Source organism: Xenopus laevis, chromosome 3S (assembly GCF_017654675.1).
Source record: "Xenopus laevis strain J_2021 chromosome 3S, Xenopus_laevis_v10.1, whole genome shotgun sequence".
Taxonomy (NCBI): Eukaryota; Metazoa; Chordata; class Amphibia; order Anura; family Pipidae; genus Xenopus; species Xenopus laevis.
In genome coordinates, this window is record NC_054376.1 from 68,743,822 (window position 1) to 68,762,231 (window position 18,410).

The 18,410-nt window shown below is 35.4% G+C and overlaps 1 protein-coding gene across 3 annotated transcripts in view; it reads right to left on the reverse strand.

Moving 5' to 3' along the window:
* Positions 1–2,128: 2,128 nt before the first annotated feature.
* Positions 2,129–18,410, reverse strand: part of usp6nl.S (USP6 N-terminal like S homeolog) — an 85,990-nt gene continuing 69,708 nt past the window's right edge. For all 3 annotated transcript variants that reach the window (XM_018255722.2, XM_018255721.2, XM_041588458.1), the window contains 2 exons: positions 18,046–18,198; positions 2,129–8,742 (listed from right to left, as the gene is read on the reverse strand). In XM_018255722.2, the coding sequence (XP_018111211.1) occupies positions 7,373–8,742; positions 18,046–18,198 (1,523 nt within the window). In that variant the 3' untranslated portion in view covers positions 2,129–7,372. The remainder of the gene's footprint in view (positions 8,743–18,045; positions 18,199–18,410) is intronic.

Consider the following 18,410-nt stretch of genomic DNA (forward strand, 5'->3'; position numbering starts at 1 on the left):
AGAAAGAAGGATTTTATGATTTTATAAATATTCGGAAGGGGTTTTTTACAGTGAGAGCTGTGAAGATGTGGAATTCTCTCCCTGAATCAGTTGTACAGGCTGATACATTAGATAGCTTTAAGAAGGGGTTGGATGGCTTTTTAGCAAGTAAGGGAATACAGGGTTATGGGAAATAGCTCATAGTCCAAGTTGATCCAGGGACTAGTCCGATTGCCATTTTGGAGTCAGGAAGGAATTTTTCCCCCTCTAAGGCAAATTGGAGAGGCTTCAGATGGGTTTTTTGCCTTCCTCTGGATCAACTGGCAGATAGGTAGTTAATAAACAAAAAAAAAAAAAAAAGGTTGAACTCGATGGACATGTGTCTTTTTTCAACCTTACTTACTATGTTACTATGTATGAACACTGCTAATCTTTTTATATTTAAAATATAAAATCCATATAAACAATTTTATATACAGTATATCTATTTTTGTATATATTTTTTTTAGAATACCCTTTGGTGCAATTCTTTCCTAAATGGAGCACCAGCTTTGAAAAAATGTATTCAATTCACTGAGGAACTAATATATTGGCACCCCGAGTAAATCTAAATTTCTATGTCCTTGTGGAAAGAAAATTAACTAATTTTTTGTTGAGTTTTAATAATGTTGTGTGGACATTATCTCAGTTCATTAAGCATTATCATGTACATTATGCAGTTAGTTTCAGGCATCTGCTGCCCCAGGTATTTAGATCACATCTCCCTTTGGTAGGGCACAGCATGTCCTCCTATTAAGATCTGTGCTATTTTCATAACTGCCACTAGGTGGCACATGAATGAACAGAGTTCATTTTGGCCTCTAGGATTCAGAAACCTCCAATCTCAGATAACTCCTGCTAACAAAACAATCACAACAAAGGGGAAGGGTTTGTTTTTTTGGTGGTAAAACAATAGGCAAAAGGTTTAGTACAATCCCTGCTCATTGAACTCATGTTGAACAAGAGGGGATACTGCCCCTTTAAGAGGCTTAAGCCAACGCTAACATTTTCCCCTTTGTAAAATTATTTTATAGTTTGTAAAAAAAAAAAAAACAATATTTTAAGTACAACCTATGTTCTAAAAAAAAGAGAAAAACTAAAACTAATATATTAAACTAAATCAACTGGTGCCAGCAAGAATCATCTAGACATTGCCCTACATAGACTAAAGAGAGAAATTGATAATTTCGCCTTTATATAAAGCACAGGTAAGTTAGTAAACCTGTATTTTAAAATAGCATTATAAACCTACGAGTACAGCTTATTCAATTAAGATGAACATTTATTCTAGCTGGACACTCTCCAAGTTACCGTAGGTTTACTTAGACTGGTTAAAGCTGCACCACACGGGAGGAGCAGTCATACTCTATAACTAGTGAGCTACAGTAAAGAATAATTCACAGCACTTAATGTCTCTTCTTCAAAAGCAAAATGATGAATTACAGTATGCAAACTATTCATTGCTTTAATTTCCAGCTTACCTCTAGCAGGACTTATACATTAGATCATCCAGACTCTATGATCAGTGTCTCGCACTTTGAATCGCACAATCCCAGGGGGAACAGCCCGTAGTACTAAAGTGGTAATTCTCTATTTAGGATTATCCAATGGCACATACTGCAATAAAATGATTTTATTATGAAAATGATTTATAAACATGAAGCAGGGTTTTACATGTGGACTGTTACATGCAATCCATTTTATAGAGAACTACATTGTTCAGGGTATAGTTTTCATATAAGAACATAGAAAGACTTGTATAAAACAAGTCAAGAGATGGTCTAGTTCCCCCTCCCCTGGAACCAATAACTTTGGTTCATGTGCAAAATGGTTAGGCATGGGACAGTCTGTATTACGAACACCACCAGCTTCTAGAAGGCTATTGCTAATTGAAATTTCAGGTTCAGGCATTTAATAAAACTTGAAGAAAATCTGCCCCCATTATTCTGACCAAGCAACTAGAGTATTTAGTTGTTCACTATCTCAAAATAGCTTACGATATAGCTTTAATTGCAGTTCACTTGAGGATCCACCTGGAAAAGAAAGGCCTTCTTTTTTTTCCTATTGACATTTACACACAAAGCGTCATCCTCATACCTTCCTGCTGGACTCCAGATGAAAAAGTAATAAGATTCATTTAGCAGAAATCTTATAAGATATAAAAATAATAAACTGAATTTCCCCTTTTAAACACAGACTTGAGACATTATTATTGTTTAGCAACATGCTTTACGGCCGTCTTTTCCTTTTTTTTTTTTGTCCAGTTCAAAAGAAAAAAATCTGTCAATGGATATTTTATACAGCTTAAAAGTACATTTGAGCATATCACTAGCTTTTGCTTCTTAGGTTCACAAACAATATACTGTATATTTGACAGTTTGCATATTTTCCTTGGTTACAGTAAAAAAAAAAATCCTCTGACACACTAACAAGGTCAAAAGCTTAGATATGGTGATTAATTTTACTCAAATTGGGAAGGAGAAAGCCTTTGTTTCAGTCTTCCGTGAATCCTAGGTATAAAATGATATGGGTGCTGCTCTCTATATGGGTGTTTTGCATTGTTCCAAAGTTCACCAGCTCTGTAAATCCAGACTTTGTTTTTAACTGTATGTGGGTTACTACAGATTCACACCTACTCTATTCTCAGTAACAGCTTGTTAAAGGATACTGAGGATATAAAGAACAAAATATTGCAGCACAAAGGAAACTATAAGAAAAACCATTGTTTAAAATGTCATTTTTTTGTGGTTTCCATAACATAAGATTATCAGCAACCTGTACCTTCAGAATTTATGGTTACTACTCTACCATATTTTATATAAAGGGTTTGACCCATCACATTATTCTTTGTGTACATAAACTGAACAGCTGCCTCAGAGTATACAAATTTATATTTGACAAAACCAGGTTCCTGTAATTCCCATTTCACTACTAAGATTTAAACTGTTATTCCATTCAAAACTTAACATATCCTTTCAGATCTATAAAAACCTCTATGGAAAATAAATCAAGGGCTTCCAAATGCAATAGACGGAATTTTTACATCTCTCTGCTGACAATATGCTTTGCTCCTGATTTCATACCACCATGCATATTCTTAAAGGAAGATTTTACCCTGAAAATGAACACAGATCATTTATATCACAAGAGACCTGTTAAAGATTCTTTTTCATATTTGCATATACACATCATGCAAAGATTTTTGGCTAGTTCAAGTGTGATGTGGTGAACTCCGGGCTGGCAGTTGATTGAACCTCTGCAATCTTTCGTTAGTTGCTTTTTTTTTTCTTGTATCCACTTTCAGGGAGATCAGCTACTGTGCTATGGGTCTCCGTATTCTTGATAAAAAGGACAAGTAAGGTCTCAGGCGATGGACCTGCTTTGAGATTGTCCTTTCTTCTTTTCATGTTCGGTGTGGTGCACACAGACACATTATAGCATAATGAGAAAGAACTTATCTCAATTCAAATGGGTTGAATGTGCGCTTCTTATATTTCAGGCCCCTGCAGCTCATGACACATACGATTACATACAAAATAAAAGCAGAATCACCCGCTTAAATATCCAAATATTTCTCACAATTTCAATAAATGGTGTCATTATTTTAGCCAGTCATTTTAAGACATCTGTGTAGAATAAAACAAGATAATGTAAAATGTTTCCAGTTTTTGGTTTTTCCTGTTGGAATATATGCAAGAGCATTCATGTCTATGTGCTTTACTGAAACGGTGGCACTGTGACTATTGTTAATGTGTGTTTTCAATGGTATGTGCTGTTGTATTACTGTTTCTATTTCAATTACCTTCCACCATATTGTTGTTGGTTTTCCAAACTGTTAAATGTGCTCAGTGTTATTCCGGTGTGATTCACATGTAAATCTGCTCACAAATTGCTTTCTGGCAGAACTGGTTCATAATAAGAAAATAGGGACAAAAATGGTTTAAATTTTTTGGCTACACAAATTGTATGGGTTAATTCATTTTAACTAAACAGCAATATTTATCAAAGCCTTTTTGGGTTTTCCCAAATTTTATTTTTTTAGATTTGATTTGACTGCTTTGAGAATGAAAATGTTTTCATTTTATAAAATGCAAATCTATGGGGTTATAATAGAAGGGGAATCAAACCTATGACTGGACCTCTGCTTAAATAAGTCTCAGCCTGGTTCCCCCAGTTCCCAATCCCTTTCTAACACTCAGTTATCTAAATTAGGCCTAGAGCTGGCTTGGGGTTACAGGATTGTGGACCGAGCTTTATCTGCTGACCAATTTACCATCTGTACCATCTCTTTTTTTCAGTTTCTTCGAGGCCATAGCCCAATCCATTGGGGTACAAGTACAACTGGACTGAATGATAATAATACATAATGCACAAAGAAAGCACATAACACAATTCAAACCCCAATATGTAATGGAAGGCACTAGTTTGCCTAGGAACAACCAATGAGCAATATATAATATGTTTGTATTTAAATAGGTGACCAATAAATGCTGCCTGCTGATTGGTTGTTACTGCTTCTGGGAAAACGTTATGCTTTTTATTACATAACCCCATAAATCTTAAGTCGGAGGAGGAATTAAGCTCTTGAGTTTTCCCAGTACAGGTGTGCTGCATGTTTCTGTTGGGATGATCAGTTTCTCTCAAGTCTCACAGGGCAGATGGCCACACAAAGCAGCACTAAGCTATGAGAATAATAAAAGTAATTAGGGGCAGAATCTGTCCTTTAATATAGCCATTGAAAAAAAAAAAGTACATTTTCATATCTTTTCAACACGATTTTTTAAAAAATGTTCCCGGAAAATAAGAGGCATAGCCACACATTTAATAATGTTAATTATACATGTTAAAAAATTGTCACATTAAAAAAAAAAGTTATAAAACTGTAGCTGATGACATATGAAAATAATATGTATATATTTTATACATTAAATCTACAATTTTTAGCAATAATAAACATTTTTTGAGCAGCATTTGCTGCTTATGATATTGTTTATTATACAGCTTGATTAAGAATCACAGACTCGTGATCGTAACACGGTAATTAACACAGTCATATTTCACTTTGTGTACACGGTGTATCTCTAAACTGGCTGAAATAAGCAGCAACACAGAGAACCAACAAGTAGAACAATATGAATCCCATTATTTGTTACAGTGTAGTGTTAAGATATAGATATTGAGCAGATCTCAGTATTACAAATGCAAAGACGTTGAGCAAATCATATCCAACACATTGAGACAGTAAAATTGAGCTACTTTGCATGTATCTGCAAACATAATTTTACTGCAGCGCAAACAAAATGGCAACTTGCAAGGAAAAATGGACTCTTGCACGTAAGTACAGTACAGTACTTTGTTCTTCCTTGAAGAACTGCGCTTGTGTCGTCCTACTTTGGCATGTTATGCTGCTGCCTGCATGTGCGTGTGTGTAAGCCGAAATTACTAAAATTATACTCCTACTTTAGAGCTGTTTAAGAAAAATAAGTGTCAATCACAACTTGTTAAAAACCCACTCAAACTGGTACTTGGGAATAAAGCTGACAATTGAAATGGATTTGCCTTCTCTTTACCATTAGTGTCACTGCAGCACAATGTATTGGTTCATAAACGGTGTCATGGCGTAATGATTAAACAGCAGACATTAAGCCATTAGAAACCAAGGCACACTGTGAGTGGTACATGCTGCTACTGGAGAATGCATGATTACTGAACGGGGGAGTTGCATGAAGACCAAAAGAAAATCAGAATAAAACAAGTCTGCATTGCAGGGGGGGGAGAATATCCATACAGCCAGTTGGGTTCCAAAAAACAAAATCTGTGGATTGATTTTGGTACAAGACACATTACAGGAGTTCTTTTTAACTCCGTTACTGCCAGAAAAGCCTCTATAGGAGGCATAGCATATAACCTTTCTTAAGTTCTAGTATTCGGTTCATGCACCCAAGCTACTAATGAAACGGCTGCTTGTAGAGGGGAAAGTATTCTAAGAACATCTGGCAACAACAGCGCTACAGAGCCCTCAGTCTGGATTCATATTTCGCTGATCTGAGCTATTTAAGGGAGGGCTGCCGTAACTGGTTGAAAGGCTATGCCAACTTCCAGTGTTTAAACATACCAGTGTCTGAAGTTTGCATGGGCTGTTCTTGCTAAACAATCAGCAGATGCAAATACTATTGCCACTACTAGCATAGGGACATATTTACCCACCCTGTTCTGGAATTTTAGGGGCAGGGTATATTGTTAACACAGATAATCTAAATTCAGACAAACCATTGGTGATAAGTTTTATCTGCTGTAAGTCATCCCTTCAGCTTTGATTATTCTGTGTGATGTACAATATTGCAAAACCTTTGATTTTTGCATGGGATTCACTCAACACCTACATCTCACAGCTGGCACAGTGCTTTCAAAATCACAGGATGAAAAACATGCCAACTATGTACAAAAATGCATTTTACAAATGTAGCCATCTCTAGACTCTAGTGCATTAGACTGTAATCAATCAACAGGCTTTTTTGACTGAAACCGGAACGTTTGCTAAAAGCAGTGCTGAAGTCAAAACACAGTGTGCAAGCCTAAGTAACAACATCGCGTGGGATCAATCACATACTTGCACCCAGTTCTAGGCTACTTTGATGTATCACAATTTGTCACATTATATATGTTCTATTATATAAGTTTTGCCAGCAATACAAAGGGAAAGAAAGAGTTGTACTGTCTCCATTTCAAAGTATGGAAATAGCAATATTTTACAATGTTAAAGATGGAAACATGGGACAAATTTACTTGTCAATACTTGTCAATAAACGCAAGTCCTGTAAATATTGGACAGATCCACTGCGAATAATGCTTGCCTTCTAATGGTATCATTAAATACTGCTAAAACATTTATCTCAATGTAATAAATTGCAACTTCTAGCTGTGCAAAACTGTTAGAGGAAGGAGGTCAATTGTGGATCAGGAAACCTATGGTTTCCATTTTTGGTAAAGACTGAAAAAATACCAATAAAGAATGTTTTTTTGGGGGGGGTGAGTCTGTCTTGAAAGAAGCATGAAAAACAACAATAGTAAATGTTTAACTGGGAGGGAAAATATTGAATAATGGTCCATTTAAAACCGACTGATTGGTTTACATAATAAATAAAACTTCATAAGTTGCACTTTCGCCCTGTTTATTAAAGCACTTCTATAAGGGACCTGGTGTATGTTTGAAGTCTACTTTTCATTAATGATAATGAAATCTTTCAAACAGCTACCACATGTACAACATCTTAAACTGCCTCGGTAAGGTAAGGCCAACTATGTGTTATAGGCTAATTTTTTGGATTCACTAAAGCATATAATGTGCCGTTTTTCACAGCATCACAGATCCATGCATTATAATACCATCACGTGGATTTCTGAATAGCTGAGGCGTAGCTCCAGAATTGGAATGTACATATTGCGGAGGTGGTACTCTATTAGAAGTCCTTAGTCTCACTGGACTATTAGCAGAAACAGAAGAGAAATTATAGTGCTGACCTGTTGACGGTGGAAAATTTGGGGACTTTTGTAAACTGGATAAAAAATTATGAGAGACCTCTCTATTTAAAGGCTGCCCAATTGTTCCAAATGCAGTATCAGGAAAGAATGTATGGTCCGTATGATAATCCACTGGTGGTAAAATATATCTGGTGTTTAATTTTTGGTTATAACTACTTAAATGCAGAGTTGCGCTTTCATCAGTTGGTAAGACTTCTATTCTGTGAGAAGGAGATGTGACATTGTATTGCCGTCCAGAGAGATTTACAGGCATTTGATCAGGAGGTATATCAAAGCTTTGTCCATAAGATCTTCTTGAAGGGCTTGTCAAGTTTATGGGTGAATATTGTTCACGATTAGGTTTATTCACTGAATTTTCAGTGTAAAGTAGTGAGTTGCTGTATGAAGGTGGTGGCTGTTTTATGGTAAATACATCATCTGGACCCTCTACCGAACGTGATGGAGAGTGTGGTATGAAGACATTTCCTGAATTTTCAGATATTCTTGATGGGCTGGAACCTTTTGAGGGATTCCGAGATGCAGTACTTGTTGAATAAACAGTATTTCTCGGGGTAAAGGAGTCAGAACTATGTCTATTTTCATCAGCATTGTCACTATCGTCCCCTCCAGGGACATTATCGTACTGAGATGCATTCGACCCTCTTTTACCAACCATGTCTACAAACCTACTTTTTTGTTTGACAATCACAGCTTGATATTCTGAATGATCTGCTGCATTGTAATCTGGTGGTTTACCCTTACCCTCAGCCATTTTTAAAAGATCCTTATTTTTGGATTCTGAAGGCATCTTCCACAAAGGTGTAATACCTTTTGATGTATTTGGTGTTGCATTTGAATTCTTGTTAGCTGCAGCATGGTTATTTAATTTAGTATCCTTCTGGTTTAAAGAATAATCTGAATATTTCCTATATTCATTTTCCACTTTATGTTGTTCTGCACTGGAATCAGCATGTCCTTTCTTTGCCACTTTTAAATTAGGTTTCTCCATGGAGTTCTTCCTTTGTCTTTCATTGTTTGGCGAGTTTTTTAACAGATTACTAGGTGAAGGTACCTTATCTGATTTAACTTCAGAGGGAAGCCTGTGGGTTGTCCTTTGTCCATTCATAATATGATTTAGAACTGTAGGTTGAGGCTCTGGTGGAATCTGGCCCAGCGGTTTCTTTGGAAACTCGTCATCTTTGCCTATGATCAAAATAAGGGAAAGAATGTCACCAAAAGTACGGTAAATGTAAATATTTTCATCATTGAAAAATTTCATGTACAAATCATCCAGTCATTGGCTGTCAGAAGACCTATAAACTCCTCATACAAAAAAATTCTTAAAAAATTAATGAATTGCAAAATTAGCAAACTTTACATTTTTAAGTAGGATTATAATTCATTTGTTTCTTATTTTTTATTTAAAAAGAAAACTAAAAGGTGAAAATGCTTGATGGTGGGATTCTAAAAAAATATTTTTTAGTGTTAAACTCTCATGCTATGTATTTATTTTTGCACAAATGCAAAAATGCAAGGATTGGATTTTCATCAGATCCATTTTAAAACATGGCAAATGTCCTTAATCTCCCACATAGCTGGTATCAAGTGTTGACAGCAGCTTTATCAATTTGTAACAGACACTAAAATGGAGAACAATGTTTCAGTCAGGCCCAGATTTGTGGTGAGGCCACAAAGGCAACAACATTTTAGGGGTGGCATGCCGCCCAGCTGCATCCTAAAGTGTATGGCGTTCCCCAGCGCTATAACGCGCACTTGCGCAGGGAGGGGGAATGGTGCAAGTCAGTATCGGGCGATAGGACCCAGAGGCCTCGGGGCATCCAGGAGCGATGGAAGCAGTAGAAATATCATGTTTGCCAGCATAGGTATTTCCTTGTACTAAGCAGCCGTAGGATTTATTGTACCGTTTTAAGACATGTAACCTAATTTGCTTCTTTAGATAATATATATCTTGTACATAGTAATTATCCAATCCTGTGTATAGACATGTCACCAAAGTTTGTATTTTTCCAATCAAATATAATTTGTCAATGGTTCTTCATATGTTGAGTACGGAATATGAAACAATTTTCCGGTCTAATTTCAGTTGTCTTGAATGGTAGGCCTTGCTTTGGGAAACGCCAAGGACATTTTAAATCACTAGTTTATAAAGAACCTCACCCATATTCTGTGGAATAATTTCCACAGCTTTCTTGCTTTCCACTGATTGAATGCCAGGCAGTAACCAATCAGTGACTTGAGGGGGGCCATATGGTCATAACTGTTTGCTGAATGCTGAGGATCAATTGCAAACTCACTGAACAGATCTGTTCCTTGTGGCCCCACTTAAAGTTGCTGACTAATTTAGGGTTAGAGAGCTGCAAATAAGGAAGTAGTATTCTGACTATTAAGCTAGACATCCAGTCACTAAAACCTTTATAGGTTACATTTTTGGCACAGTTTTTACAGTATTTTGCACAGCCTATATATTTACCCAGTTTTTACACTTAACTGTTCCTTTAAATGTGGATGAGCACCCTTTTTTGAGGATTTTGGGAAGTGGTGATTTCCCTCCAGTGAGCACCAGGTGGAAAGGAATTACTGAATGCTGTGAAATATCCAGTCATTACCTTTACTATGTCAGGACTTCAGCTGTGCACCAATGTTATATAATTTGCTCCTAATATTTACCTTTATTTTTATCCATCAATGGGCTTCAGGAAATCCCTTACCATTTAAGCTTTCTACACAACCCATCTCACTACTCAGCAAGCAAGCTATATATATGCAAATTAAGATTTCTTGTTTTCCTGATATTGCTTTATCTTGTGCACCATTCCAAAATCGCTTCATCCGAACTGCCTTTTCATCGTCTTCTAAATATAGTTTTACAGCACTCGCAGTGAGGTTTGGGCATTTTATAATATGATGTTAATTTCCTTTTCAGGCATGGAACATTAATGTTAGATCACTCTATTACTACTCTGAATGCACTGCAAAGGCTAGTTAGATCTTAGAATCCCTTCATCCTAACTGCTTATTCAACCTCTTCTACATATAGTTTTACAGTACCAATGGGTAGAGTTTCATAATATGGCTTTCAAGCATAGAACACGAATACCACATCCATTTCCATGCACTGTATTGATCTTATAATGCATTATGTGAACTCATTATGTAAACCTTTCGTACAATATTACCAGTCTATTTCAGAAATTATAAATAAAAGACAAACATAACCAATATATAACCCAATTATAAATATATATATTGTACTAAAATGATAATGGGCCAGAAAAAATGCCATGGAAGGGTCGGTTAGTTTCCAGGTAGTCAATGTTTTAATGAACAATTATACAATGAAACTATATTAACCATTCTTTAGTTCGCTACTGAAGCCAACTGAGAAGAAAACACATTGGGGTATATTTATCAAAGAGTGAAGCTAGAGATTGCCACAGTCAACTAGAGTGAAAGACCACCACTTTCCATTCATTCCTATGGCATTTTTGAAAGGCATATTTATCAAAGGGTGAACTTTCACTCATTGATAAATACTCTTTTAAAAATCCCATAGAAAAGAATGGAAAGTGGCGGAATTTCACTCTAGCAGACTGTGGTGATCTCTAACATCACTCTGTGATAAATATACCCCAATGTATGTACCTATTCAACCCTAAAAGTTAGACATTTATATTCATTCAATTGAAAGAGAAATGGCACCATATTCATGAGGAAAATAAAAACTGTAATATTGTTATGAAAACCATTCTTATCCATTTGTAGACAAGAAGTAATAAGTTAAGAGGTATTACCCCAAGATCAAACTCAGCAAGGACAACATAGGAAAACAAGCCATTTACTGAGAGAAGAGAGATTTCAATCTAAATCTATAGTTTTAAAGCCACCTATAAAATTATTAGTGATAACCTTGGTTTTTGCAGGATTTGTAACCCAATAACACTGGAATATACTAGGTTAGTGCTGTCCAACTTCTGTGGTATCGAGGGAGAGAATTTTCCTAGCCTACATGGTGGATGGCCAATAATGGAAGCCAGTGTTGACCACTCCCTGTTTTTGAACCACACCCACTTAAACCACAAGAATGTCACCACAAAACCATGTCCACGTTAATGGTGGTAACACACCAACAAAAAAATGGTTGGTGCTCACTGTAGGGATATCACTAATATGTGAAAAAAAGTTAAATCATATAAAGACATATCCCTAAATCCATATGCCTCATCCTGCCCTGTGGATAACACAGCCCTCCAGCAAATGATTAAACACCTTTGGGGCCCTAAAAATATTTTTCAAATGCTAACAAACCACCCAAGAAAATACCAGGCTTATGTTCCACAGGTAGAGAAGGGCACATACAGAGCAAGAGACAGGGAAACACATCAGGACCACTCTAAGATGTGCTACATACAGTGACACCGTGCTGGTGCCCCTTCAGCAGTTTGTATGAGCGTGAACAGGTGGCCAGTTTCAGTCTGGGATTTAGGTGTAAACAGTAGGGTGTGAACAATAGAGGTGTTACAAGTGGGAACAATGCAGGGGATTACAGGTGTGAATACAGGGATAAGAGTCTTAATTTTAGGTTCAGGGGCCAGTTATTGTCTGCAGTGATATCATTTAAAGTTTACACATGGTAAGCAGACACAGCAGGCGAACTTTCATTAGGGGGGCTACACAAGAGGCGGGACGCCAGTTGGTCAGCCCTGTACTAGGGAATGCTTTTTTTAAGAGAAGTATGAATCTTTTCATACAAAAAAGAACCTACTCAACATTATATAAAGTTATTTTAATGGATTGTGAATTATTGTTTATATTTTTTCTCACAAATGCATACAAGTAATAATCACAGCAAATGATTATGAAACATAAGCATGACAATGTCAAGATATTAGACTCATGCATGTTGCTGAATTGTAGTTTGAGGAGTAGGTTAAGCTTGAGAGATGGACAGGTTGAAAATCTGCTATAATCTGCTATAATATTTCCCATAGTGTATTTCTTAACTGAGGCTAATGTGGCTTAATTCCACATCAAATTACAATTACAGGTAGAACTGGCTGCATTTGTGTACACATAAGAATTGCTAAATGTGACAGTATTGGGATTCTTAACAAATATATTACTTTTTCCTTTCTAGAACATATTGCTTGGAAGAATATAACATGTCAGACAGAAAAGAAAACAGAGGAAAGAACTATATTTAGATGTTTCTATATTGTGGGTATCTCTCGCCTCCCAGTGGCAGTCACAGGCATTGTTATTCCGTATGCTCAGAGAGTGCTCTGTTAGAAGGAATTCAGGTTTAGCATCTTACCACTATTCATACATGATAGTATGCAGAAGCTGAGAGGCAGAAAAACGATGGATCTTATGAGATATTAAACTGTAAACAAACTAACGTCAGAGAGGTAAAATGTGCGCATTTAAAGAAAAAAAAAGTTCCACATTATTATTGCTTTTACAAAACCATTTGCTCCATGTAAGAAATGCTGTTTAAATATAAAAAAAGGTTTTTTAAAGATGAACATTATTCACTGTTCAGATTTTTTTTATGGTCATGATTTATGGTTATGCAGAATCCTTCTGTTTTATTAATAGAAAGTACAGATGCAATGACTGTAATCTATTAAAACATGCCCTGTGCTTTAAAAAATATGTTCCTTCAACTATCACAGCATGGAAGAAGTCTAAAGAAAGGGCATGAATTGCTTTATTTTAGTTAAATGTCAGAAGAAAGCGGCTGCTTTCTGTAGTGAAAAAGAGGCATCCTGCAGCACCATTTAGCAGTCATTATAATGAATATAATGTGCTTAAAATTGCAAGCAAAATTAAAGCCTTTTATGCTTGTATACAGAATTGTAGCTTGAATATAGCACTACAGCAACAATACCCACAAATGCAACAGAAATTGTAATAAACATCTAAAAATCTACCCTAGATCACTTGTTGTCAACAGAAAGTGTTTAGGGCATTTCAAAGCTATTTTCTTTTTGTCTTTATGTTGCCCTTCTGAAACTCCCGTCTTAATGAAACACAAACTGCTCAATATTTAATAAAGGTTAAAGTATTCTTATTAAATGGCAAGACATGTTGCGTTTACAGATCTCTTTTGAATACACTTTGGGCTATTCATCACATAACCATGATTCCAAGACTGATTATGAATAGCATGTAATTCATGTTTAAAGGAGAAGGAAAGCTACCAAGGTAGTTTATTGCCAATAGATTAGCCACAATAATTCAAGCTATAACACTAGAATTATTCTGCAGAATGCTTCATCATACCTGAGTGAACAGCTCTAGACACTGTCTCTGTTTTTTAGGATAGCAGCTGCGATATTAGCTTGCTGTGACATCACTTCCTGCCCGAGTCTCTCCCTGCTTACTCATAGTTCTGAACTCACAGAGTAGGAGGGAGGGGGAGAGGAGCTAACTGAGCATGCTCAAGCCTGAGTCCTGAAGGTTTAAGCTGAAAGAAGGAAGTGAAGCCCATGTGTACACAATAGACAGAAAGAAGTGCTGTCTATAACAGCATTACTTTGAGGGTTTACTGGTGTATTTATATAGACCTTTCTGATAAAGCTTACTTTCCTTTCCTTTTAACCTTTCCTTCTCCTTTAAGTCTAGGGCGAAACTGAAGCGAAGCCAAGGTGCAGCCAACCAAGATTGGGACTTTGCAAGGCATGAGGGAGAGCGGCATAGGCAAAAACTTTGTCTTGCCCTATTCTAGACAGATAATGTCAAATATGATCACAGTAGACACAGACCAGATACATTTGAAGCCTCACATAGTTTGGCAGTAACCATGATGCCTAACACTAAACTGTAGATGAAACTGAATTGTATAAGCTACAATTTACTATTCAGAAAAGCCTTCAAGTATGAAGGCAATCACTCTTATTAGATTTGTAATAATTGCAATAATAAATGAGTGACCTTAAATCATGCAAAGTAACTGCATCCCAAACTGTATTATAGAAACCTTCACCATTGCAAACAATAAAGTCAGTTGGCGTATTTGGCTACTTTCACACTAGTTTTCATTACTAGGCAAATCCCAGCTTGCTTGGAAGCATTCTTCATACAACTTTTCTAGCAAGCATGCCGTATTAGGCATACTTAAAGGGGTGTTTTGTGTTTAAGTTAAATTTAGTATGTTATAGAATAGCCAATTCTAAGCAACTTTTTAATTGGTATCATTTATTTTTTTTCCTATTTTTAAATTATTTGCCTTCTGCTGACCCTTTCCAGCTTTCAAATAGGGTTCACTGATCCCCATCTAGAAACAAATACTCTGTAATGCTACAAATGTATTGTTATTGCTACTTTTTTTATTACTCCTCTTTCTATTCAGGCCCTCTCCTATTCATATTCTAGTCCCTTTTTCAAATCAATGCATGGTTGCTAGGGTCATTTGGCCTCTAGCAAGCAGACTGCTGGAATTGCAAACTGGAGAACTGCAGAATAAAATGCTAAATAACTCAAATCCCACACATAAAAACCTGTTTTGATTCATTAAATCACTTTAGTATAACACTTACTGTAATTGCGGTTTATCAATACCACTGCATGAGGGCAATATGACAGTATAATTAAACTTTAATTGGTAATAAATGCTAGTAAAGCAAATTAAATTAAGAGCCTCAGCACAGGTAAAACTGCTACTAATCAAGGCCAAAGCAACTACAGTCCCAAAAATATTCTCTGTCTTCTAATATCCAACCCTCCCTTCTAGCAGCACAAATTTAAAGGGGTTGTTCAACTTCCAAACACTTTTTTCAGCTGAGTTGTTTTTAGATTGTTCACCAGAAATAGACTTTTTTCCAAGTGTTGGAAGGTAAACAACTCATTTAACAAGTACATACTTGTGAATAATATAGTTAATAAAGTACCCCCTATTGTAAAATATAAGGATATTATAATTTACTGCAGAGTTCCATGACTATATAAAAGCAAGTGGCTGAAGGCAGAGTGGTTTTGTACAGGTCATGGAATGCCAAGGTTACTTCTAATATCCTCATATTTTTCAACAAGGGGTATTTTATGTATTATAATGCACACGTTTTAGTGAGTCATGTGACAAAAATGACATCACTAAGCTCAATTTATAACGGAGGACATCACTAAGCCGTTTATAAGGATACAATTTACAGGATATTTATGGCTTTTTTGTATTATATATTTATAATCTACAAGTGAACATTTTCCCCATTGACAGGACTGTAAATAATATCCTTATAATACACAAAAGCCATGAATATCCTGTAAATTATATCCTTATAAACGGTGAGTTCTGATGTCATCAGTTATAAACGGTGAGTTCTGATGTCATTTCTGTCACATGACTCACTGAAATTTGTGTATTATAATAAATAACGTACCCCCAGTTGTAAAATATGAGGATATTAGAAGTTTCCTCGGAGTTCCATGACCCGTATAAAAACACTCGGCCTTCGGCCTCGTGTTTTTATATGGTCATGAAACTCCTCGGTAACTTATAATATCCTTATATTTTACAAGAGGGGGTACTTTATTCACTATATAAAGGGCGCGTTCTGACGCCAGAACGCGCTGTTTATATGCAGGTGACGCACTACTAAATGTACGTAAAAAAAAAACAAAAAACCTAATACACTCACAAAACAAATAAAATAAGATGTCGGCAAAGCTTTCAAAATAAACTCTCATACACTTACTGATTATGCACACCCGATCCGCTGCATTCGGAAAAGTTAAAATTCAAAAGAACCGGCACCGCTCTAAGTCCCGAAGTTCTAACCGCTCTGCTACAATTTCCCCAACAAAGGGCACATGCGTTTAATTACTGGCACGCATGCGTATTTCCACAAATGCATCATGGGAAATGTAGTTTTTTTTCAATAAAACTACACACATTACTAAAAGCGGGAAAATTTAAAGCTGTCACAGCTTCCTGTCATACCAACACTACACTAGCTGACAGGAGCTGTGTTTAAGCACAATAAAGCAAAAAAAGACAGTGTTTTCAAAGCAACAAAAAACAGATTATTTAATGAACTTAAAGTAAGTAACCCTCCTCCCAAAATTCCATTATATATATATATATATATATATATATATACATATATATATATATATATATATATATATATATATATATATATACATATATATATACATATATATATACATATATATATACATATATATATATATATATATATATATATATATATATATATTATATATATATATATATATATATATACTAAATCAAATTACTTCACTGAAGTAAAAAACACACACACACATTATATAACAGTATTTATTTTAAAGACAAATGACAATGTAAAATTTTTCCAAAACTTCTCACTTCCGTGCTCTCTTTATATCACATATCTCCCTCCCTCTGGGTTTATCAAATTTTATAAAATATATTGTGTAGTCCCCAATAGTAATAAACAAATGTCTCATTTTACCTCACTTAAACATTTGCAAAATGGAAAATTCTGACATTTAGCGGCAGATTTATCAAAGGTCGGGGTGAATTTTCAAAGTCAAAAAATCTAATTTCGACCCATTTTTGTGTACTTCAACTAGGGAATAGTCCAAATTCGATTTGAATTTGAAAATGTGAATATCGTACTGTCTCTTTAAAAATTTTACTTCGACCATTCACCATCTAAAACCTGCCGAATTGCTGTTTTAGCCTATTGGAGACCTCCTAGAACCTATTTGGAGCCAATTGGTGGACTTTGAAAAATCTAACTTTTTTTGGGGAAAAACTTTGATTTGAATTCGATCTAATGCACTGTTATTTAGATTAGTACGATTCTAATTTAACCGAATACGGACCTATTCGATCAAAAACATAATTTCGGTTGGTCTTTTTGAATTTCAAAGTTTTTTAAATTGATAAATATGCCCCTTAGCAGCTTTTTAATAAATCTCTAAAAATTATTTTTTCTCTAAAATTTTTTCACTAAAAAACTAGACTAATTAAACATAACTTTTCAAAGATTAGATTTCAAACTTTCTTCAAATTGATGTGTTACAAAAAATTACAAATGTATTAATAAAAACATAAAACAACCAAATGTATTATACAAACTAACAAAACATACAAATAATATGTTCAAACATTATTGTTACTTCCAACACAAAGACCTCTCCAATAACTTAATAAAACATTTGAAACAAAATATAATATCTTGTCTTCATTATTCTAAATAAAGTTGTCATATACGCATACTTGTAGATTATAATTGATAATGTACCCCCTACTGTAATTTATAAAGACATTAGAAGTCACCTCGGAGTTCCATGACCTGTATAAAAGCACTCGGCCTGCGGCCTCGTGCTTTTATATGGTCATGGAACTCCTCGGTGACTTATAATATCTTTATAAATTACAGTAGGGGGTACATTATCCACTATATTATAACAAAGATCTGCACAAAAATAACACATTACATTTTTAGAGTAAATACAGTATGTAGGATATCTTACCCAGAGGAGGAAGGCCAAGCTTTGCTCGTCTAAGTTCAGTCAAGGACAAGCTGAGCTGTTCAATTACATAATCATCATCATAATGAAAATCCCTGGCTAGCTCCTCTTGCAGGAACTCAATGAGATCTTCCAATGACTGTTTAATTAGTGTTCCTTCAAAAAAAAGGGGAGGGGGGTAATCAATGTTAGGATGCACAAAAGGGCGATGTTTTTATAAAAATACCAAATATATTTTTTAATTAACCTAATACATCATGTCCCGACAGGGACAGACAAATGCTATTGTATTATTTGGCTCACTTCCTTACCTGTCAATTCACTATACACCTACCAACAAGGCATGCAGAATGGTTTGTTAAAATGGA